Source organism: Manis pentadactyla, chromosome 14, assembly GCF_030020395.1.
Source record: "Manis pentadactyla isolate mManPen7 chromosome 14, mManPen7.hap1, whole genome shotgun sequence".
Classification (NCBI taxonomy): domain Eukaryota; kingdom Metazoa; phylum Chordata; class Mammalia; order Pholidota; family Manidae; genus Manis; species Manis pentadactyla.
In genome coordinates this window covers 61,584,292-61,608,199 of record NC_080032.1, presented here as the reverse complement: position 1 = coordinate 61,608,199, position 23,908 = coordinate 61,584,292, and the positions used below count along the sequence as shown (strand labels likewise).

General features: G+C 44.5%; 1 protein-coding gene across 3 annotated transcripts in view; it reads left to right on the top strand.

The window, feature by feature from the left end:
* The window catches only part of CRACR2A (calcium release activated channel regulator 2A), a 120,492-nt gene that overhangs the window by 27,138 nt on the left and 69,446 nt on the right, over positions 1–23,908 (top strand). For all 3 annotated transcript variants that reach the window (XM_036908400.2, XM_057491513.1, XM_057491511.1), the window contains exon 2: positions 23,650–23,897. In XM_036908400.2, coding sequence (XP_036764295.2) covers positions 23,682–23,897 — 216 coding nt within the window. In that variant the 5' untranslated portion in view covers positions 23,650–23,681. The remainder of the gene's footprint in view (positions 1–23,649; positions 23,898–23,908) is intronic.

Genomic DNA, 23,908 nt, shown 5'->3' with positions numbered 1-23,908 from the left:
AGGCGATTAAGGGTGCTCTGCCTCTTGTGAAGAAGGCTGGAAAGCAGTTCTACCCCATCAATTGACTGCGGCCTCTCTTCTGCTAGAAGGACACAGTTTTTCTGGGAAATCCTTATCCTTTCTGATCAAAAATAGTACTGCGTTTCACCAGGGTGGGAGGTGGGTGAGATTTACTTCTGCAGGAAATCAGTTTTGGCTCTGAAATCCTCTTTGCCTAGATTAAAATTCGAGAGACTTTTGAGCTGGGACTGGAAGTGGAAATTACAGAGGCTCTTTTCCTGAAAGCTCAGTGTAGGGGGCCTGGGACCAAGTCAGGAGGGAAATTCACTCTGTGGATCACAGGTGAAAGCAAAGCCGAGCACACAGGAATGTTTACGAGGAGTAAAAATGGCAGAAAATATTCACATCAGGATCACAGCGTCAGGGTCCTTTTAAAGCATCTGTTGAAAACATGAGAGGCTGGTGGTATATTGGGTATCTTCCTTTTTTGGAACAAAATGTAGAAAATTCATTGGTATAGATGGCAACAGAACAGTAAAAACAGATGTAAGGGAGACAAGCCCATTTGCCTTCTGAGATTTCTATTGGAATATGGCAGGATGTTTGTTATTTAGATGTCTTTTTTCCTTAAAGTATATGTGGCATAGCAGAAGCTATTTCTAGAATTAAATATCTCTAAGGGAATTTCATTACAGCATCAAGGAGAAAGTCTGCAAGATACTGGCTTCTGATGAAAAGCATCTAAAATCAAAGAGAGCCCTTCAACAACCAAATTGTTGATTTGGGTGATGTGGAGAAATCTCGGGTGGAGAGCCTCTTCCGGAGCCAAAGAACAGAGAGGAGAGTGAGAGGGAACATTTAGGGCTCAGCCTTTGAGCTGACCTTCTGGGACGGGATTTTCCCTCTATGTACACCAGGAAAAAGAAACGAAATTGATGCGATCTGGTGGTTTACATAGAGCAGAGGAGAGGAGGAGCCTGGGGCCCTAGGAGGCCAAGCCACTCGCTCACTTCTAGGGCATCGGTGGTAATGCGAGGGAACATGCTTTAGAAAACAAAGTCCCAAGTCTAGTTTCCTTTCTGCAAATCTACATTGCTGGTGTAGGTAAAGGGATTTTAGTAGGAAGAACATAGGTTTGGGAGGCACTTGGTTTGAATCTGGCGAGTTTTGGACAAGTTGTTAATAATTTTTCCATACTTAGTTTACTCAGCTGTATAAACCCAGACTGCCCCAGGACTGTCCACACTTTCTCAGGCACGACTGTCAGCTCTTGAAATCGCCCCTCCAGGCCTCACCCACTCGCTGGCTCATCCTTTGTTCAGGGGCTGATCTGGGTGCTGGGACATAGCAGTGAACCAAAGTGACACAGCCACAGCATCCATGCAGCTCACATTCCAGACCAGCACCATGCAGGAGAAATAAAATGTGAGCCACATGTGTACTTTTCAATATTCTAGTAGACACATCAGAAAAAGTAAACAGGGAAACTTAATTTTATTAATGTTTTCTTAAAACTAATATGCCCCAAATATTATTATTTCAGTAATGCAGTCAACCCTAAAACTGTATTCACTGAATATTTTACATTCCTTTTTTAAGGACTAGGTTATTTTTACAGCACATCTTGATGTGGACTGACCACTTTTGAAGGGGTTGATAGTCTTGCATGGCGTGTGGCTCCTGTAGTGGACAGAGTACTTCTAGGGCTCAGGAGTAAGACTCCACCATATGCCCAGTGATGAAAGGTAAGGGCAGTACCTGGCTGTGCCTGGACTTGCCTCTCCTCGTCCACAAAGGTGCCTTCTCCCCCAGTGCTGTTCCACCCTGCCAGAACATGCTGATCCATGCAGAGAGATGGAGAACACGCATACCACAGAGTCCTGTCCTTGTCTGAGGGTTCAGGAGAGGAATGACTTGGTGCTGTTTTCTGTGTGACAACTACCACCGCAAGGACTATAATAATACAGTTAGTACTTGATGAGCACTAAGTATGGGCTAAGCATTCATGCAATTTTTATCTTATTCTCTTCATAACTTAACAAAAGAAGAACTAATATTACCCACGTTTAACAGAGGAGGAAAGTGGCTCAGAGAAGTTAGATAACTTGCAAAGGGTTACACATGTAGTGACAGAACTGGCACTTGGACCCAGGGCTGTCTAAAGACAAACCTTGTGTTCTTAAAACAAGAGAAAGCACAGAATGAGACCCAGGATGACCACAGGTCCCCTGGGCCTTTATCTGAGGCTCTCCTCCTCTGCTCACTGGCCACTCTGCCAAGTCAAAATGTTTTGGAGGTGAAGGTGTCCCTGATGAGTTGGTGTCACACAGAGAGGTATGTATGAGATGTGCAATGTCCCAAGGCTCAGCCCCTCACCAGTTGGTGTCCGGGATCCGCAACTCTGGGATGTTCCTGTTACAAATACGACAGCACAGCCTTTGAAAACCAGGTAGAAATGTATGTGTGTAGCACAAGATATTAACTTATAGGTGGAGATCACAAAAATTTCTGTTGACTGTGAAGCACCAAGCGAGAGTTTGCTGTCACTATTAAATGGTTATTACTATTGTTACCATTTACTGGAAGGTATGCCCAGGGCAGCCACCCATAGCCAGGGGCACCACAGTGGTGCTGTGATGTCACCTGGTAACCGAGAACGTAACCCAACCTGAATATTCTGTCCCCAGTGGGTCCCAGCACTTGGAAGTTTTTGAGCTTAGCTTGCAGATATATTGCAGAAAAACCCAATGTGCCAATGAGCTAATTAGCCAGGTGTTTCACCATTTGCCAGCTCGCCTGGTGCTGGAATCAGGCTTTATGTTCAGCCTTGGGTGGCCAGCAGGACTCCTGTCTCTCCCGAGATGGGAAGACGCTTGGAAACTCTCAGGCATGATGGAGGGGCCTTAGACCTCTTCACTCAAACCCCAGGCCAGCTGAGAGGCCAGGAAGCCGCCATCAGTGCCAAGGAGAGAGCGCCCACGACGGTGCTGCAGTTTCCTGGGCATCCTCATGGCCACGCTAAATGGGACCACCCCCTGAAGAACCCCCAAACCCCCTTCACTCTCTGAAGCCCGTGCTACATCCAAGTCTTCCATGGAAGCCTGGCCTGGCATGTCAGCCCCTGCAGGCCTCTCCCATGTCGAGCATCCTACGGTCTTGAATGCCTGTGCCACTCAGATACTGAAGCCCTGCCTCGTACTGTTTCTATGTATTTCTGTATGGTAGTATCCTTTCCTTCCCATTCCCAGACTTCTGTGAGTGACCTCTGACCCAGCACAATCATGTGTTGACTTGTGACATCTGGGCTTAAGGGGCTGTCTCATTATTGTAAGCATGCAAAATGTCCGTATTTAATGCTTGGCTGTGCTTGCGGCCTCCCCGTGCAGAACATGCACCCTTTGAGAACTGGGCACTTGCAGTCTTGGTGTCCAACTAGAAGAGCTGCCTGACTTACCCTGGGGACTCCGACAATGTGTGGCCTGTGCCCTGGTCCAAACCAGCTCCTTCTGATGCTAGTCATTTGCATAATGCCCTTTACTTTTATTTCACGGCAATTACCATGATTTGTGTTATATGGTTGTTAATTTGTTAAAGCCTCTCCCCTGCACTAGGAGACCTTTTTGCTTCTCAGCCATATCCTGAGCACCTAGCATAATGCCTAGAACATGGCAGAGCTCGGTAAAGACTAGTTCAATAAATGCATGTATGAACACATCAGCGTGGTCACTGTAGGAGAGGGCACAGTGGAGAGAGGTGGGACCTGGCACTCAGTGGCTTTCTGATGTCTGCAGCTCGAAAGAGAGGTGAGGGCAGCTACAGTACAGCATGTGGAATAATGGAAAACGCATTGGCCAAGAAGTTGGACCTGAGGGTCAGGTGTGTTTCTGCACTAAGGTTGATTTTCTATGTAACTCTGAAAAAGTCTAGTGAGGGTAGAAGGAGGTAGTGCCTCCTGCCCTGGCCTCCCTCTGCACTGGCTCTGCTAAGGCACTGCTGGGACACCACTGGGGGGAGCCTCCCCTGCTGGTTGCTTGCAGCATCCTCAGCAGCAGTGCTGGAGCACTGCCAGCCAGGGGACTGAGAGGCAACTTAGGGGGCCATCACCTCCCAGTACTCTCTGCTATCTGAAAGTACTCACTGGGCTTATGTATTTATTATCTCTGCCCACTGGAATATAAGCTTCATGAGGTCAGAAGCTTGCTAGATTTCCTTACTGCTGCCTCTTGGCTCCTAAAACTACCTACCCGTGGTAAATATTCACTGAATGAATGCATGACACCTGACATTTTTTTTTTTTTACCTCATATTACATAGGAAGCATTTGCTTCAGATGAATTGTGCCTATGAGCTGTGCAGAGGCAAGAGTTATTGAGTGTATCTCTGGTCTGCCAAATATCTAGCTGTAGTTGGAGAGCTGGCCTTAGTGGGGGTATGACAGGTAATCCCAACTGCCTTTGCTGTCACCACTGCTCCCCCCAGTAGTAGGCATTTCAAGCATGTGGCCAAAACAGCCTGCAAAGTTCCTCTCCAGGTTCCCGACTTAACATCCCCAAAGGGCCCTAAGGCAAGGAGACCCACCCTCTCCTTGCTCCAAAGCGTGTTACTTCTCCAGCCCTTTTCAGCTTGCTCTCCCTATGGGGCCCTTTGGCTTTTCTCAGAAATAAAAATACCACTACACTGCTTTCTTAGGCAGTGACTTTGCCCACAATTCAGCATCTCTGTTGTCAGGGTGAACCCAGTGGTGCAGACAGCATTTGTGGATTGGATGCTGTCTTGCCTGAGGGTTTCAGCCAAGAGCAAGTTCACTATGGATTCAGTGAGACCAGGAATTACAACGGAACGTTATTGGGGTAAAAGGGCTTATGCCCAGCTTTATTCTTCCAGTAGTAGGTCGAGCACTAGAACCACTTCTGCATCCAGCAGTCTGCAGATCCGTAATCCTCCTCTGTCTCTGCCTCCTCCTAGAGCAGTGGGCAGAGCTCAGTCAATAACAGCTCATTGCCTACGGTGTGGAAGCAGTAGCCTAGCAGGAGGCCAATGACATCATCAGGTAGATTAGGGTGAGGTGAGGATCCTGGCCAGAGGAACTTCAATTTTCCCCAGAGATGCAAGGACCTTACGAGCACTGTTGAGAGCTGGGGCTTCTGAGAAGGGGATCCACTTAGCCCTGAGGCTACACTCTCCTCATGCACAGGGAGGGTCTCCCCCAACCAGGCTGGACATAGTGTCCATTTCTGGCCACTAAGCAAACTTCCCACTATTCCCTCCTCTTCTTCACAACCTGAAAGAAGATGAGACTAGTCCTGTTTCCTAATGGATCATTGCAGTCCTACTGGGAGGGATGTTTCTCCAATTTCCCTCAAATTAGCATAAAACCCTTTGTGCCTGTGGCCACCAGTGGAACATAAGGTGTGATTCATCTTTGGGTGCTTCCTGGGTGAGATTCAACTCATGGTAACAAAGTGTCCTTCAGATGTGGCGAGTCACCCATCCTCTGTGAGGGGAGGGAGAGAGGCTACTACCCCCCACAACCCCATGGCCGCAGGCCCTGTGCTGTGTCAGGGCTGCTGCTTTTAATGTTCATGAGGATCATCTGCAGGTGCTAAGATCTTAGGAACTGAGTTAATCAGACTGGCCACTACTCCCAGGCCTTCTTGAGAACAGTTTCTGTCTTTTTTCCATTTTTATTGAGATATATTGACATGAGACATTGTATAATTTTTAAGATGTACAACATAATGATTTGATATATGTATATATTACAAAATGCTCACCACACTTAGCTTCATTAATATCCATCAACCTCACATAGTTATAACTTTTTCTTTTGTGGTGAGCACTTTTAGATCTGGTCTCTTAGCAACTTTCAAATATACAATACAGTGTTGTTGACTATAGTCACATTCATCCATGGAACCTATTTATCTAGTCACTGGAAGTCTGTGCCTTTGGACCACCTTCACTCGGTTTTCCTCCCTGTCTTGCCAGTGGGTTTCAGTCCTGGACAAGTTCACTATGGATTGAATGAGAAAGTGGAACGTTCTTGGGTTGAAAGGGTTTATACCCAACTTTATTCCCACAGTGGCAGGTCAATCACTAGAGTCCCGTCCACTGAGAGTGAGTCTGCATGCAGCAAGCTAATCTCTGCCTCTGGGCCTCTCTGCCCCCTGCAGCTGTCTCAGTCTCTGTCCTGGACACTGCCACCACTCCAGCCTCTGCTCTCCTGCAGCTGTGCAGCAGCCCAGAGCACTGGGTGGAGCTCTTTATATAGAGTCAGTAACAATGTACTGCCCACACGTGTGTAGCGAGCAAGCCAACCAGGGCCAGGTGAGAATCCTGGCCACAGGAACCTTCACTTTCTCCATACCCCATTCCCCCTCCACCTCTGCCATCCACCAATCTGGGTTTTTACATTAGACATATAAGTGAAGCTGTATAGTATTTGTCTTTCTCTGTCTGACTGACTTCACTTAGCGTAATACCCTCAAGGTTTACCCTTAAGGAAATCCATATGGCAGGATTTCCTTCCTTTTCAATGGCTGAATAATATTCCTCTGTATGTGTGTGTTACATTTTCTTTATGCACTCATCCATTGATGATAATAGTTGCTTCCATGCTTGGCTATTATGAATAATGCTGCAATGGACATGAGGATGCAGATATCTCTTTGAGATAGTGATTTCATTTCCTTTGGATATATACCCAGAAATGGAATTGCTGCATCATATAGTATTTCTATTTTTAATTTTTTGAGTAACCTCCATACTGTTTTCCATTGTGGCTGCAGCAACTTATGTATCCCCACCAATACATAAGGATTCCCTTTTCTCTACATCCTTGCCAGCATTTACTGTCTCCTGTCTTTTTGATACTAGCCATTCTAACAGGTGAGAGGTGATATCTCACTGTGTTTTTGATTTGCATTTTTCTGATAATTATGATGTTGAGCTCCTTTTCATGGACTTGTTGATCATTTGAATGAACATCTTCTTTGGAAAAATGTCTATTCAGGTCCTTTATTCATTTTAAATTGGATTATTTGTGTGTGTGTGTGTGTGTGTGTGTGTGTGTGTTTGCTGTTGAGGTATATAATTTCCTTATATATTTTGGATATCAATCCCTTATCAAATATGTGGTTTGCAAATATTTTCGTCCTCTCTGTAGGTTGCCTTCTCATTTTGTTGATTGTTTCTTTTGCTGTGTAGAAGTGTTTTCATTGGATGTTGTTGCATTTATTTTTGCTTTTGTTCCTTGGGTTTTTGATGTCATACCCCCCAAATTATTGTCAAGACCAATGTCAAGGAACTTTTCCCCTGGGTTTTCTTCCAGGAGTTTTATGGTTTCAGGTCTTACATTTAAGTATTTAATCCATTTCGAGTTAATTTTTGTGAGTGATGTAAGATATGGGCCCAGCTTCAGTCTTTTGCATGTGGCCATCCAATTTCCCCAGCACTATTTGTTGAAGAGACTCTCTTGACAATGGGGCCTGGGAATGTAGACTGCCAAGGGAATCCAGACTAGAGCTTTGATGGGGAATAGGCCAAGATGTCAATTGGGGTTATCTCTGCTGGCTGGGTACACTGTTGTTCTTATTCTCATTTTCTACCAACCACTAAACTCATGATAAGAATATGCTATCTAAACTCATAGTGATCTCAGCAACACTGTGACATGGGAGAAAATGTTTGAATTTAGCCCTTGAGTGGTCTCTGCCACACTTAGCACCTTGTACACTAAACAGTGGTTCTTGGTTTTATTTTCTGCTTCAGCTGGAATCAGAAAAGAGAAATGGACTTGCATACATCTTAAAATCATTCTTTATATATGTTCATTTATTTAGCATCATCAATGAGCCAGATATTTTGCTAAGTGCGGGGAATGAGATATGGTCCTTTCTCTCAAGGCATCTGCAGGGAACATAGACAAGTACATTTGTGTGTGTATGAGTGAGATGAAGAGCATAGACAAGTACATTTTTACCATAAATAATTTCTACAGCAGACATAAGTCCAGGAAGCTATAGAAGCTGTAAGGAAGAGCATGTGGGTCAGACTGTGCTGAGGTCAGAATGACTTCTCAGAGAGAGTGCCCCATGAATGAAATTCGTAAGGGTTCATAGGACTCAGCATAGACAGAAGGGCATGCCAGGTGAGTGAATGGTGTGTTTGAAGATGCCAAGGCCTTAAAGAGCTCAGAAAATAGAAAATAATTAGGAAGGAAGAGAATGTGGTGGAGGAGGTGGGAGAAGACTGTACACGGATGGTGGTGGTCTTGCATATTTAAGGTTTATCCTGAAAGCAACAGGGAAGCATGACCAGGCATAGATAGGTTCCCTTGGTGGTGCTGTCGTGGACCTGTTTAACTGTGTTTTTGGAAAGCACTTTGGTGACATGTATTAAGAGCCTTTAAAATGTGCATATAAAATACCCTTTGGATCAATATCATTACCTCTAGGATAGTAGTACTGATCATCTAATGTAGTACCTATTGTACTAGATTTTTTGATATGCTGTGTATATTTTATTTAATCCTGATAATAGTTCTGCAAAGTGAGAACCATTGGTCCTATTTTACAGATAAAGAAACTGAGGTTTTAAAGGGTCAGGCAGGCTTAGGATGAATCCACACTGTCACTTAATCAGTTGTTTTCCTGGGACAAATTACTTAACCTCTCCAAGGCTGTTTCCTGAGGTGCTAATATTAAAAAAATAATAAAGCAAACCAGGATTAGATACAAGCTGCTCTCCTCTGGATTATCTCTGCTTGAACTGGCCTCCACTCCCTTAAACATTAAAGATTAAGTAAATGAGCTAGAATCAAATGATGTGGAGCGTTGTGACCTGTGGCTTTACTTTGGGGACCATTCTGAGAGGTCTTTGCTCCTGCAGTTCTCCTTGTGGGCACACACACGGCTCTTATCACATCCTCTGACTCCTTATCTGTGTCTTGTCCCCCTGGAGATTGTAAATTCATTGAGGAAGGAAACCGCCTTAAATGTCTCTTTGTATTTCCCAGGGCATCTGCCTGCTTCAGTGCCTTCCATGTGCCAGGGGGAGCCCAAGGAATAGCTTTTCCAGAAGCAGTTGGAACATCATGATGCAAGGAAAGTACGGACTTTGAGCATAGAGTTGAGAGTCAGGAGCCTGGGGGGCAGACCCAGACAAGACAGATATTTAGCTTGGAGACTTGGAAAGGAAGGTTTGAAACTGAGGGATAAGGAAGAACATGCTGGTTAGAAAACATGCAGACAATCTCACTAGTACTGAGTGGAGACAGCTATCTTAGGTGGGGCCCCCCCAGAAGCAGATCCTGAGAAGGGGGTCCATGTGAAGTGACTTAGTAAGGAAATGCTGCCAGGAGGGCCAGGAATGGAGTGGGAAGCAGGGCAGGAGAGAGGAGGAAGCCAGCGTGTGATGTTAGGCGGGGTTGCCACCTCAGCCCGGTCCTGCAAACATGTTCTAACATGTATTTGGCAACTCGGAGTTTGTCCCTGATAGACAAGGGAACTGGGCTTTCACACTTCCACACACTGATGCTTAGCGTGACCGGCTCTGTCCTGTAGACAAGCCACTCCCGCAGCCCCAGGGCCAGGGCCTTAGAAGCAAAGGCACACAAAAGCCAGGGGGCATCGGGGCACAAATATCTGAGGGGATGTGGGTGGGATGTTGATAGTGTCACCTTCGTAGCTGCAGGCTTCACTATGTCCGGCTGCAGCACACTCTTGACTCTGCCTCTCACACCCACTCTGTGGTTTCCTCCTCTGCAAGGCCCGGATAGTGTTTATTTACTTGCTTATATCACAGGATGATAGCAACAACAAAATGAAATGAGACATGGTACACAGAATCAGGCTGACAACCATAAGACATAGACAAAGCAGGTGTTAGCGTGTCTCTCTTCCCAGCCCAGAGGATGTATGAGCTCTTGGTCTTCTCCCGGGTGTTTGTCTTGCCTGCATCAGTATTGACAGCCTTTGAAAAGTGCTTGTTCGCATTGGGAAGAAAGCAGGCACTTGTTTAATGTTGTTAAATTTTGCAGCAGTTTCTTTAATATATACCAGCTGCCTTGAAATACATCTAATTAACCACCAGATATCATGCTGCGGCTGTGTTTGGCTTTGATGTGCCCGGCAGCAGCAAGGAGATATTGGAGAGCTAGTCATAATAGGACTTAGCTCTTATAAAACGCCTTTTATCTTCAAAGTGGTTTCAACCACTAATTATTAGAGGAATCAGGGTGAACAGCAGTCATCTCCCAGAGACCTCGGACAGTCATCAAGGGCCTTTAATGTATCTTGTCATTGAACAAGAGAAGTGTGAGGGGGATGTTAATAACAGCTGTCTGCCCGGGAAGAGTTATTTTATAGAGGTAGGAGGCAGCAGTCGCTTTTCTTCCTTGAGGCTGAAACAAGGAAATTGGACCAAATTTGAGGAAAAGGAGGCAGGCTGTAGCAGCGTATAAACGACAGCAGGCTGCAGAACGGTAAGGGCGCCCTTCCAGCAGCACTTCCACACACCTGATGCTTTATATGGGCCGGTGGGGCAGGCGGTCCTTGCAGTGGCTGGGGGTGGGTGATGTCCCATCCAGCTGGGGGAGTCAGTGGTTTTTAGGGGCTTCCTGACTATATCTCTTCATGTCGTTATTTTTTGTGTGTTGTTGCTTTTTGGTTAGAATTTTAACTGGGGTGGAGAAACCAGTATGAACTCCATAATAGTGGGAATAACAGCAGCTAACACACAAAAGGGGCTGTCTCCCACCTTCATTCTGCAGTTGAACACAGTGAGGCTGCAGCACTTCAGGAACCTGCCTGTGGCCGCACTGCTAGTGCCTCAGGCAGTCTGGCTGTGGCATTCATGTTCTTATGCACTCCTCTGTCAGGGAAGGGGTGAGATTTGCCCAAAGCACCCCCGTGCTATGTGTCAAAGAAGTAAGTAACAATTGCATTCAGAACAAGGAGAGTCTCCCTTCCAGACAGGTTCCGTTCCTGTGTAAATGCTTTCATCCTGAGCAGGAGGCCATGAAAGGGGCCCCATGAAGAAGCAGCTTGGCATCTTTGTCCATTGCTAAAAGGACCCATCCATCTGCCTTACTGTCGGGTCTTAGGAGAGGGTCTGCCCAGGTCGCAGGGAGCAGAGGAGGGGCTCAGCGTGAACGGTGGGTAGGCCACCCGTGAAACCCTGAGGTGTGGTTAAAGCAGTTTCCCCTAGTGCTAAGATGGGCTGAAACGGGCCCTGCCCCATAAGTCTGGGGTGGAGGTGGATAGAGTCTAACAAGGAATCCACTTCAATCTCCTGTGCAGACAGTGCTTAGATGCAGAGATCACCTTCTAGGGACACCCTGGGCAGAAACGTCAGCCTCACCACGATTTCTCCCCCCAGGAGAGCTGATGTTGGCAGCTTGATGCTGCCACTGGTCAGAATTCTGACACCACAGAGACAGCAGATGCTACAAATCAGGGTGCTCCCCACCTCACCCTGGATAACTGGTTTCTAAGTATTGCAATATCTTTTTTTACCAACACCATTTCTGAAACAAATATGTTTCCTATGATCTCCAACACAATCCTGATGCCAACTACCCAGAGTTAGTACAGACCCCACAGTTAAGGACTCGGACCCACAAAACTGTCCCCAGACAGATGCCATTTGCAAGTCCCAGGGTGTCATCCATACGGACTGGCTCTACATCCTGGGCTTCCCATGTCCCCCTCCTCAGGTTCGATAATTCACTAGAACGACTCATGGAACTTAGGGAAGCATGTTATATTTATATTTACTGGTCTACTATAAACACTTGAGGAACAGCCACATGGGGGAGATGGACAGGGCAAGGGAAAGGGGGTGTCAACGCGGGTGTGGTTGAGAGGGGCTCATGGTGAATAACAAAAGATACTCCTCTCACCCAGGAAATTCCAGGGCTTTTAGGAGCTCTATGCAGGAACCAGGGACAAAAACCAAATGTATATTTTTTGGTTCACCACAAATATTTACCTCTCTCAGACCTCACTCCTGATGATCAGCAAAGAAGCCACCACACATTTATCGAGCACCTGTTACATGCAAAGTACCAGACTAGGAACTGGTGGGACGTCTGTTCATTTAAATGTTCAAATATCAATGTCATTCTGAGATTTGTTGAGTTGGGCCTTCTGTCTTCACATACACTTGAAAATCTAGCTAAGCAGGCTCATGCATAAAGCATGAAGGAATCAGCAGGTACTCAGAGGGACAGAGGCCAAAGCAGCCCAGACTGAGTGGTCAGGGAAGACTTCTCAGTGCAGATGGACTCAGAATGGGCCCTGAAGATGTGCATAATACTGAGGGCTGGTGCAGCACCATCAGCTATTACTACAAGAGAGAGGGAGCTCACAGTCTCCCTATGTTTTACAGAAAATAAGTGCAGCCCCATCACACACCTGCTCTTTTCCTCTTCACTCTCAGTGGTGGCAAGTTTGAATCCCAACCCTCCTCATGACCCCACACAGGTCACTTAGCCTCTTGGAGACTGAGATTCTCATGAACAAAAGGGGGAAGAGACAGCCAGTCCTGACAGCACCGCGGGATCAACTATGGAAATGAGAAATAGAAGTGAAAGTTCCTTTTAAACGGCAAAGGGTGATTAGTGTGGTTATGGTTTATATGTCTTTCATCATTTCATCACCTCCCAAGGAGTCATCATACTATAAGAAGTTCTAACTGAAATCCCATAGAAGTGATCGTAAGAGCTAACATTTAATGATGACTTACTATGGGCCAGGCAGTTTCTAAGTGTTTTATATGTTTTAAGTTGCCTAGTCCTCGGATGAAGTAGGCACTGCATGTGCATTTGACAGATGGGGGAAATGAGTCCAGGAGAGGTGAATGACAAGGTCATACGGCTGGGAAGAAGCAGAGGCAGGACTGGAACCTAGGGAAATTTGGCTGTAGCCATTCTGCTGTAAGCCCTCGTGCAGCTCCAGGCTGTGGGATTCCTCTTTTCCATGGCCAGGAGGAGGAGGTCTGTTGTCCTCTGAAGGTCCTCTCTGCTCAGTTCCGAGGTCCTGCTCAGTGCTCGCCTCATCCTCACACTCTCTCCCTAGCAAAAGGCAGGGTTGGGCCTGTCTAGGTGGCCGTATGGATGGCGCAGAGCCTCCCTTACCCCCACCGTGCCCCCAGCAGCAGGTGCTGTCAGGGCTGTGCCCACAGCACAGGGCAGGGCCTTCCAGCTGCCAGGGTCTGCCTCTGCCTGGGGGCTTTCTACAGAGCCCCACACACATGCCTGCTGGAGTGCTGGGAATAACCACCCCCATAGCAGCCTTCACCCAGGGACTGGTAGGGGCTGATATGTAAATACCCCCGTGCCTTTGCCCCTGGTGTTGGAGAACAGACATGTGGTCCACACCGAGTTGCAGGGTCCCCAGAGACACAGAACGCGGGTAACCCGCATCCCGTGGTTGGCTGGATAAGGCTCCCTGGATTGATGCCACCCCTTCCCAAACAAATCACTTTCTCTCAAATCTTTGTCTCAGGGTCTTCTTGGACACTACCTATTGTGGGTTTAATTGTGTCCCCCAAAAAGATATGTTGAATTCTGTAGAGAAAATGAAAGTTCTTATGGCCAGGATTCTCACCTGGCCCTGGGCAACTGGCTCACTGCACATGTGTGGGCACTGTGTCATTACTGACTCTACATGAAGACCTCCCACCATGGGAATATGTTGGGTATAAACCCTTTCACCCCAAGAACGATCCACTGTCAATTTTCAGTATCACCGAATCAAGAGTGAACTTGCCTGGGGCTGAAACCTACTGGCAAGATAAATTCCTATCCCCAGTATCTTAGAATGTGACCTTATTTGGAAATGGGGTCATTGTAAATGTAATTAGTCAAGTTCTGATGAGGTCATTAAGGTGGGCCATTAATCCAATATGCCTGTTGTTCTTAAAAGAGGGGAAGATACAGAGACAGAGGCACAGGAGGGGAGAAGGCTGCCAGGACAAGGAGGCTGGAAGGATGCGGCTGCAAGCCAGCAACTGCCAAGGATAGCCGGCCCCCGGAAGCCAAGCTAGAGGAGAGGAAAGATTCTGCTCAGAGTCTCGGAGGGACCTCGGCCCTGCTGACACCCTTTCGGGCCTCCAGAGCTGAGAGAGAACATATTTCTGTTGTTTTAAGCTCCCCAGCTTACGGTCCTTTGTTACAGCAGCCCAGGAACTCATGCACCTCCCATCTGAAGCCTTGATTCTTCCTAATTGCCCCTTCCCAGGGGCCCACGCTGCACCTGTTGTTTCTCTCCCGAGTCTCCACTGTGGAGCATTTATTTTGAAATCCTTTTCTCAGCAACCCTCCTGCACCCTCTGCAGTTCCACAAGACTTGCCTGTCTCTGCCTCTCTGGACGTGGCCGCTCCCAGCTCCCAGCTGAGACTCGGGTACTGCCCCATACAGAATATTTATCCCGGGGAGCCTGGGGAATTAAGGAGATTGGGACAGATCCTGAAGATGCTTTTAGGACTTTGATTTCCTAACTGTCTGCTGCTAGGAGAGATTCGAGGGAGATCAGGGTGTTTGCAACTGGTGTGGAGCTGGGGGGAGGTACCAGCTGTTTCCCATCTCCACGGAGCACAGAGGAAAGGGGGGAACTTAGCTGAGAACCTTTAGGAGGGATTTAGATTTGATCTGTGAACTTTCTGATTGCAGCAGTCATTAAGCTTCTCGAATTACTTCGGAAGTCTGGGAAATGTTCCTGGAAATGTGTGAGGGCTGGATAATCCCCATCGGCGTTGAGGGGTTTTATGGAACCCTACTGTAGGGAGAGCACCGGTCTGCAGCGCTGATGGAGGCAGGCGGATAAAAGTCGTTTCCCTTCTCTTACGACGGGACGGCCTTTCCCCTCTGCCTCGGGAATATTCCCCACTGCTTTCCCTTTTATGGGTGCGCTGTCTGTTGGTCTGAGCCCCCTTAGAGACAGAAAGCTGTGTCCAGCCCCATGCCCAGGGCAGCCTGGGCTTTGTCCAAATGTGAGACAGCTGAGCCCGTCCCCGGGCTCCCATTTCGTATTGAAATGAAAGTAGAAGCATTTCTGTTGTTTTGTCTTCTCTTCTTGGAAAACCCACAGATGTACAGAGATTTCAGGCCAACCCAGCAGAAAAGGCCTAAGAGAAAGGAGTCGGAACTTGGGGTAGGCGGACGGTCTTCGGGAGGGGCTCTGCCCGCTCCCTCGTTTCCAGATCTCGTTTTGCTCCCTACACTAAGGGAATGGGGGTTTCCCCAGGGAAATTACTTAATTTTTTCAGCCATTTCCTGTGTGCCAGAGTTGACTGTAAAGGAAGAATCTGGCTCCTGGGGATAGATAAGATGGGCAGGGCTAGATTTGCAAGTCCTGAAGGACTGGAAAAAGGTTATATCCTGGACCTTTTCTTTCTTTTTTTCATAGATCTGTTGAGATGTTGACACACAATAAACCGTACATATTTAAAGTGCAATGTGATAAGTTTTCAAATATAACCTCTACCCTCTCTTATCTCTTTTCTGTCTATAAATATAAACTTTAATATAAAATAAAACTATAAATATAAATATAAATATACACTGTATGTACATATGTACACTGTATGTACATATGACAAAATAAACTAGTTTATTTTTCATTTTTGAACATTTTATGTAAGTGGAATCAAATACTATGTACTTTATTTGTCTGGCTTCTTTCACTCATATGATTATATTGAGAGTTATCCATTTTGCTGCTGTAGAGAAAATGAAAGTTCCTATGGCCAGGATTCTCACCTGACTGTGGTTGGCTTGCTCACTGCACACATGTGGGCAATACATCGTTACTGACTCTATATAAAGAGCTCCGCCCAGTGCTCTGGGCGACATAGGGGCACAGCTGCAAGGCTGCAGGAGAGCAGAGACCAGACAGTGGTGGCAGCTCTGAGGACAGACTGAGACAGGTGCGGGGGCAGAGAGGCCCAGAGGCAGGGACTGGCTTGCTTCATGCAGACTCACTCTGAGTGGATGGGATTCTTGCACCTGACCTGCCACCATGGGAATAAAGTTGGGCATGAACCCTTTCACCCCAAGAATGCTCCATTGTCATTTTTCCATCTCACTGAATCAAGAGTGAACTTGCCCAGAGCTGAAACCCACTGGGAAGACTGCAGCAAGCCAATCCCTGGGGTCCCTGCCTCTGGGCTTCTCTGCCCCTGCTGCCATCACAGTCTCTGTCCTCGGTGCTGCCACCACTCCAACCTCTGCCACCTGCAGCCATGTAACCATGCCACTGTGTCACCCAGAGCACTGAGCAGAGCTCTTTATATAGAGTCAATAGCAACATATTGCCCACACGTGTGTAGTGAGCAAGCTGACCAGGGCCAGGTGAGAATCCCGGCCATAGGAACCTTCACTTCATCCACACTTGGATCAATAGTTTATTCTGTTTAATGCAGAGTAGCATTCCACTGTATGTACATATGACAATGCTTACCCATTTGCCCTTGTTGAACATTTATGGTGTTTTTGACTACTACAGATAAAGCTTCTATGAACATGCATGTACAAGTCTTTGTATGGACATATGCTTTTATTCTGTTGGTAAAGATTTAGGAGTGGAATGGCTGGCTCATACAGTAGAAGTTTGTTTGAGTGTCCATCAGTAGATGAATGGATAAAGAAGATGTGGTACATATACACAATGGAATATTATTCAGCCATAAGAAGAAAACAAATCCTACCATTTGCAACAACATGGATGGAGCCAGAGGGTATTATGCTCAGTGAAATAAGCCAGGCAGAGAAAGACAAGTACCAAATGATTTCACTCATCTGTGGAATATAAGAACAAAGAAAAACTGAAGGAACAAAACAGCAGCAGAATCACAGAACCCAAGAATGGACTAACAGTTAACAAAGGGAAAGGGACTGGGGAGGATGGGTGGGAAGGGAGGGATAAGGGTGGGGAAAAAGAAAGGGTGCATTACGATTAGCATGTATAATGTGTTGGGGGGGTGCACAGGGAGGGCTGTGCAATACAGAGAAGACAAGTAGTGACTCTACAGCATCTTACTACGCTGATGGACAGTGACTGTAATGGGGTGGGGGGGGAACTTGGTGAAGGGGGGAGCCTAGTAAACATAATGTTCTTCATGTAATTGTAGATTAATGATAACAAAATTAAAAAAAAAAAGAAAGAGACCTCCACATGTTTTCCAAAGGGGTTGTACCATTTTACATTCCCACTGTATGTAAGCAATTTATAAGAATTCCGTCCAGTTGCTCTACATATTTGCCAAGACTTGATATGTTGATTTCCACCATTTTAGCCATTCTAATGAGTGTTTAGTGGTGTTTCACTGTGGTTTTAAGTTGCATTTCCCTTATGACTAAATATGTTGAACATTTTCATTGAGTTATTTGATAGCCATATATTTTATCTGATGAAATGCCTGTTCAAATGTTTTGCCAATTTGAAAAACTGAGTTGTTTCTTTTCTTATTAAAGAGTTTTGAGAGGTCATTATAGATTCTAGATTAAAATCTTCCATCAGGTATGTGTCTTTCAAGTATTTTTTCCTCAAATCTGTGGCTTAAATGGTGTCTTTCAAAAAGCAGAAATTTTAAATTTTGTAAAAGTCCAATTTATCAGATTTTTTTACTAGGTATTATGCTATTTTACCTATGAAATCTTTGCCTAACCCGAGGTCATAAAGATGTTTTCTTCTTGAAGTTTTATATTTTTAGACTTTATATTTAGGCCTATGATCCATTTTAAGTCAATTTTTGTATATGGCATAAGGTATGAATTGAAATTCTCTTTGTGAATAGATATCCTATTATTCCAGTACCATTTGCTGAAAAGATTATCCTTTCTCCACTGGATTGCCTTTGAAACTTTGTCAAAAATCAGTTATAATTTAGGGTCTATTTCTGAATTTTCTTTTCATTATTCTGTTCCATTTACCTATTTTTTCTGTCTTTATACCAGTACCACACTGTCTTGATTGTTATAGGTTTATAATAAGTCTCGAAATCACGTAGCATAAATGTTCCAATTTTGCTCTTCTTTTCAAAGTTTTTTTTGCCTATTCTCAATCTTTTGCATTTCCATATGAATTTTAGATAGGCTTGTCAGTTTACAAGAAAGCCTGCTGGGATGTTGTTTAAGATTGAGATGAATCTATAGATGAATTTAGGAAGAAATGACATCTTTATAGTATTGTAGAATCTTCCCATTCACAAACATGGATATCTCTCTATCTATTTTGGTCTCTAATTTTTCTCATCAGTAGTTTGTAGTTTTCAGTGTACACAGATATTACAAATTTTTTTTTGGTCAGATATATTCCTAAGTACTTCATATTTTTGATGCATTGTAAATGATACTTTTATTTCAATTTCAACTTTTTGTTGTTGGTATACAGAAACACAGTTAATTTTTAGAGATAGAGATTGTATCCTTTAACCTTGTCAAACTCACTTATTAGTAAGTTCTAGTAGCTTTTTGTGAATTTCATCACATTTTCTGCATTAACAATCATGTTGCCTGGAAAGAAAACCAGCTTTGCTTCTTCCTTTCCAATCTGATGTCTTTTCTTGCCTCACTGAACTAACTAGAACCAGCAACAGAATGTTGAATGAAAATGGCAGGAGCAGACAGATTGCCTTTCTCTTGATCATACAAGGAAAGCATTTGGTTTTTCACCATTAAATATGATATTAGCTATTGGTATTTTGTAGCTACCCTTTTCCAGGTTGGGCAAACTCCTTTCTGTTCCCAGTTTTCTGAGAGTTTTTTCATTTGGAATGGATGTTGACTTTTGTCAGATCTTTTTCTGCATCTGCTGAGATGATCATGAAGTTTGTCTTTTTTAATTTGTTAATATGATGAATTATGTTGATTTTCAAGTGTGAAACCATTCTTGCATTCTTAGAATAAAATCCCACTTAGTCATGATATATTATTCTTTTTATATGTAGTGTTGGATTAAATCTACTAAAATTTCCTAAAGAACTTTTGCATCTATATTCATGAGTCTATTGGCTTATATTTTTCTTTTTCTTGTAATATCTTTCTTTGTCCTGTTTTTGGTACAGAGTAATCCTGGCCTCATAAAATATTTTAGGAAATATTTCATATTCTTTAATTTTCTGGAAGAGATTGCATAGGGTTGGTATTAGTTTCTCTTTAAATATTTGTAGAATTAATCAATGTAGCCATCTGGGCCTAGAGCTTTCTTCCAGGAAGATTCTTCAGTGTCAGTTCAATTTCTTTACTAGACACAGTGTTATTCATGTTATCTATTTTTTTCTTGATTGAGCTTTAATATTTACTGCTTTTTAAGGCATATGTCCATCTCATCTAAATTATCAATTTATTGGCATAAATTTATTCATAACATTCCCTTATGAGCCTTTTAATGTTTGTAGAAGTTATAATGTATCATCTTTCAAATTCCTAATATTATTTGTATCTTCTCTCTCTATTAATCTTCTTAAAGAACCAGCTTTTAGTTTTGTTAATTTTCTCTATTATTTTTCTGTTTTCTAGTTCATTAGCTTTTGCTCTGACATAATTATTTTTTCTCCTTGCTTTGGGCTTAATTTGCTTTTCTTTTTCTAGTTTCTTAAGGTAGAAGCTGAAGTCATGGATTTGAGACCTTTCTTTTCTAATGTTTGTGTTTATTGCTATAATTTTTTTTTAACTGAGTACTGCTTCAGTAATATCCTACAATATATGACATATTGTGCTTTTATTTTCATTTAGTTCAAAATACTTTTTAATTTGCCTTTTCATTTCTTCTTTGGACCATGGGTTATTTAGAAGTACATTACATAGTTTCTACATATTGGGAATTTTTCAGAGGTCTTTCTATTATTGGTTCTAATGTAATTCTGTTGTGGTTAGAATACATACTTTGTATGTCTAGAATGCTTTTAAATTAATTTAAGCTTGTTTTATGGACCTGGATATGAACTGCCTTAGTAAATATTCCATGCGCATTTGAAAAAAATCTATTCAGCTTTTGTTGGTGGACTATTCTATAAATATTAATTAGATCAAGATAGTTGATGTTGTACAAGACTTCTGTATCCTTACTGATTTCTATCTACTAGTTTTATTAATACTGATAGAGGGATATTGAAATCTTCGAATATGATTGTGGATTTATCTCTTTTTCCTTGCATTCTATCAGTGTTTCCTTCATGCATTTTAAAACCCTTATACCAGGTGCACAGTGTTGAGGATTGTTATATCCTATTGATGAGTTGACTTCTTTATCATTAGGAATGACTTTCTTTTTTGCAATATTCTTGTTCTAGAATCAATTTTGCCTGATAGTAATATTCAGCTTTCTCTTGACTAGTGTTAACATGGTATATATTTTTCTAACCTTTTACTTTTAGCCTGTTAGTGTCTTTATGTTTAAACTATGTTTCATGTTGTGTTTCCTTAACTTGGGGAGTACGCCGGCTCCCCCTGGATCTCCCTTCCTATACCATGACCTAAAAGCTCTTTAGGCAAAAATGGGGCTCATTTTGTTTGTTTCCCATCTCTCAGGAACAGGCCTTGGACTCGGGTGAAGTAAGGCTCCCAGGGTACAAATTTAAGAAGGTAATCACTGTCAGACGCACAGCTCTGAGAATGGATTCCTCTCTAAATTGTGTCCCCTAGGCACCTCACTCTTAAGAAGACACTAACTCTTGGAGCTGTGCACATGTAGGATTAGCACCGAAAGTAAATACCTCCTTTAATACAAGGGCCTCACTCAGCTCACCCGACTCCCAGCCATGCTGAAGGACTACTGTCCTTCACTGCTTGATGTTCAATGTCTTGAAAACAATTTTAAAATACATATTTTGTCTGGATTTTTTATTAGTCTGCTGGGAGGTGAATGCAGTCCCTGTTACTCCATCTGTTCTGGAAATGGAAGTCTAGGCTTATTCTTTATGAGCTAAACATCCCATTTACAGAGGAATCTGGTTCAAATGCAAATGTTTTCAGGCCTTTTTGCAAAGAATTCAGCAAGACTGTCTTCCTTTATTCAATCAACTATCAATGAGCAATGACTATATACCATATTCTGGGCTAGGAACTGGGGTTAAAACCAAGTAAGACCTGGTGCCTGTCCCCCAGTTGCTTGTAGCTGGCCTCTTTAGAATGATTAGGTCTGCTCTTTCATACCATGCACCATCTGTGACATGGGCCAGGCAAGGCAGAGAGCCAGAGGGAGTCAGACCTGGAACTGAGAGGTCGGCTCTCCTAATTCCCAGGCCCAGAATGGCTCACAGGTGCATGTAAGCTCACACAGCTGGTCAGCAGTAGTTGATTGCTAAGCAGTCTGTTGGAGGGATATGGAGGAGGGACCCAACCCAAAATACCTTCCATCACTGCCAGTCACCATGACTGAGATCCCGCCAGCAGAGGTTTATTTATTAAGAGCAGGGACCGTGTCTTATTCATGTTTGTGTTTCTCAGTGTTAGTAGCTCAGAGCCTGCTGCACAGTAATCAATATGAGAATGAATGGATGAATGAAAGATAAATGTTAAAAGGATAAATATGCCTCTAGGAGGTGACTTGGTTATTATCAGTTGAGAGTGAGTAGACCCTCCAGAGCAAGCCCACAGCTGGGACCCATGACTGGAAGCAGTGCAGTGCAGTTATATGACGTCTCTGTGCTGGACCTGGACCCAGGCCACTGAACGTCTCCCCAACCCAGTGTCCGTATCTGTATGATGTGAATCCTAACCACACTTACCTTGTAGAGGGATGTCAGGTCCCAATAGGATGAAATATGCTAGGGGCCTGGCAATAGAAAACCCTCAAGGAATGACAGGGTAGTAGTCCAGTCTCCTGGGAACAGCAGGTGGGAAGGGGGTAGAGGCTGCTGGATGACCCCCGCCTTGAGACAATCCTGGCCAGGTAGCAGGAAGACAGCAGGCTGTCTGCTCATGTTGTGTATTTACAGAAGCTCAGATGTTACCACTATTATCCAAAAACCCTTCCTCAGCTCAGCATTGCACACAGATGTGCTGGGCAGTGTGCATCAACCACGCAGACACAGCCCTGCTCCCTCAGGACCTTATGTCCAATGCCCTCTGGGGAAGACAGAATAAAATGTTAAGACTGCCTATGCCGAGGTGACAGCCAGTTCACACCAGGTAGGAATGAAGAGGAACCGGTTCCTGGGTGTGGGACTGGTCCTGGAGGTCGGGTGGGAGTTTCCTGTCCAGCCCACATGGCGTGAGAAGGTGCAGTCAGCTCTGTCTTGTCCAAGCTCTATTCATGGAGTTCATTCTGGGGCCACAGGTGGTCTTTAAGCTCATGACAAATCTGGTAGGTGGAACTTGTGCAGTAAAACCATGGATTACTCTGGAGTCATGGCATGGTTGAACCTGACCCCAGGCTCTGATAATCTCAGAAGCCCACCAGGTAATACAGTGATTGCCCACCTTTGTTCTGACTGTGGACACAGGAGATATGATTTAGGACTTTACTTTCTGTCACTCCCCATAAAATGTATTACAGTGTATCTATATTTTTAAATTCAAACATTAGCATATAGTTAAAATTTGGTCCTAGCCTACCTCTAAAAAGTCTCAGATGGAAAAATCCAAGGATATTGATATTTCCTTTTATCCATTAACCCAATTCTTCATGAATAACATTTTATTATGTTGAAATTTCACTTACAGATTGCCAGAGCTAGAAGGGACAAATAGGTCCAATCTTCTCATTGTACAGATGAAGAAATTGAGACCCAGAAGGTGCCAACTTGCTCATTGTCATTTATGTAGCAGCAGCGTCCAGATGAGAAGCCAGGTTTCTGCTTGCCATCCTTCACAACATAACATTGCATTGCATCTGCTGAAGAATCACACTGAGGAGCTTATGAATCTGATCTAGATGTATAATCTGTTCTTCTGAATTGGCTGAAGACAACTTTGGGTGCCCCCAAACCAGACCTGGCAAGTCCAGCAGCACAGGAAGCTCCTTCAGGACACAACACCCTTTCTCATCCATGAACTGCAGTGCTCACTGGCTCCCCGAGGTCTGTAGGATGGGCCGAGAGCTCACCAGGAATTTGATTGTGAGGGATGCAGGAGACAGTGCATCTGAGTGAGAGGAGTCCTCTGCCCTTGGCAGTGCTGGGAAGTCAGGACAGTGTGGGCTTAAGGTCAAGTACAAGTTAGATGAACTTGGAATTAAATCTCAGTTTTTGCAGTAACTTGCTGTGTGGCCTTGATTAACTTAATGTCTCTAAGCACCAATAACATGGAGATGATACTTATTTCAGAGGGATGTGAGAAATAAATGAGGAAACAGAAACCAAGTCATGGTGCTTGTATCCCAGTAAATGGTAGTTGGTCTATCAGGATCTGTCTTGTTTGTTTAAATTGGGAGAACTGTTTACAGGCCTTTTCACTCTGCTCACGACCTTTCAGTCTGGAAATGTCTGTTTTCTTCTCTTCTCTGTTTGATGGGATGGCTGATCTATTAGCGACTGTGGCACATTTCCCCTTGTCCTGAGCGTCTGCTGATTGTGAGGTGGTTGCTAAGAGATGCCAGGGTACTCTGGTGACTGGTTCTCCTCTTCCCTTTCATCTTCCATCATTTTTTTTCAGCCCCCCTCCATCCCCACCTCACTCACTTCTCTCTCTCTTCCATGTTCAGGTTCTGAAACTGGAAGAAACTGGCACACCTGGATGGCTACCCCCAACAGGAGAGCGGTCTCTAGACCCCAGAGACCCAGCCCCGGGCCAAAGGGGAGTGGGGCCCACCTGAGTCCCCCGGACAACCTGGAGTGTAAGGAGACCCAGGAGCTGGCGCCTGCAGAGCTGGCTGTGCTGAGGAAGGCACAGGAATTTTTCCAGGCCTGTGATGCAGAGGGCAAGGGCTTCATCGCCAGGAGGGACATGCAGGTAAGGGGCTG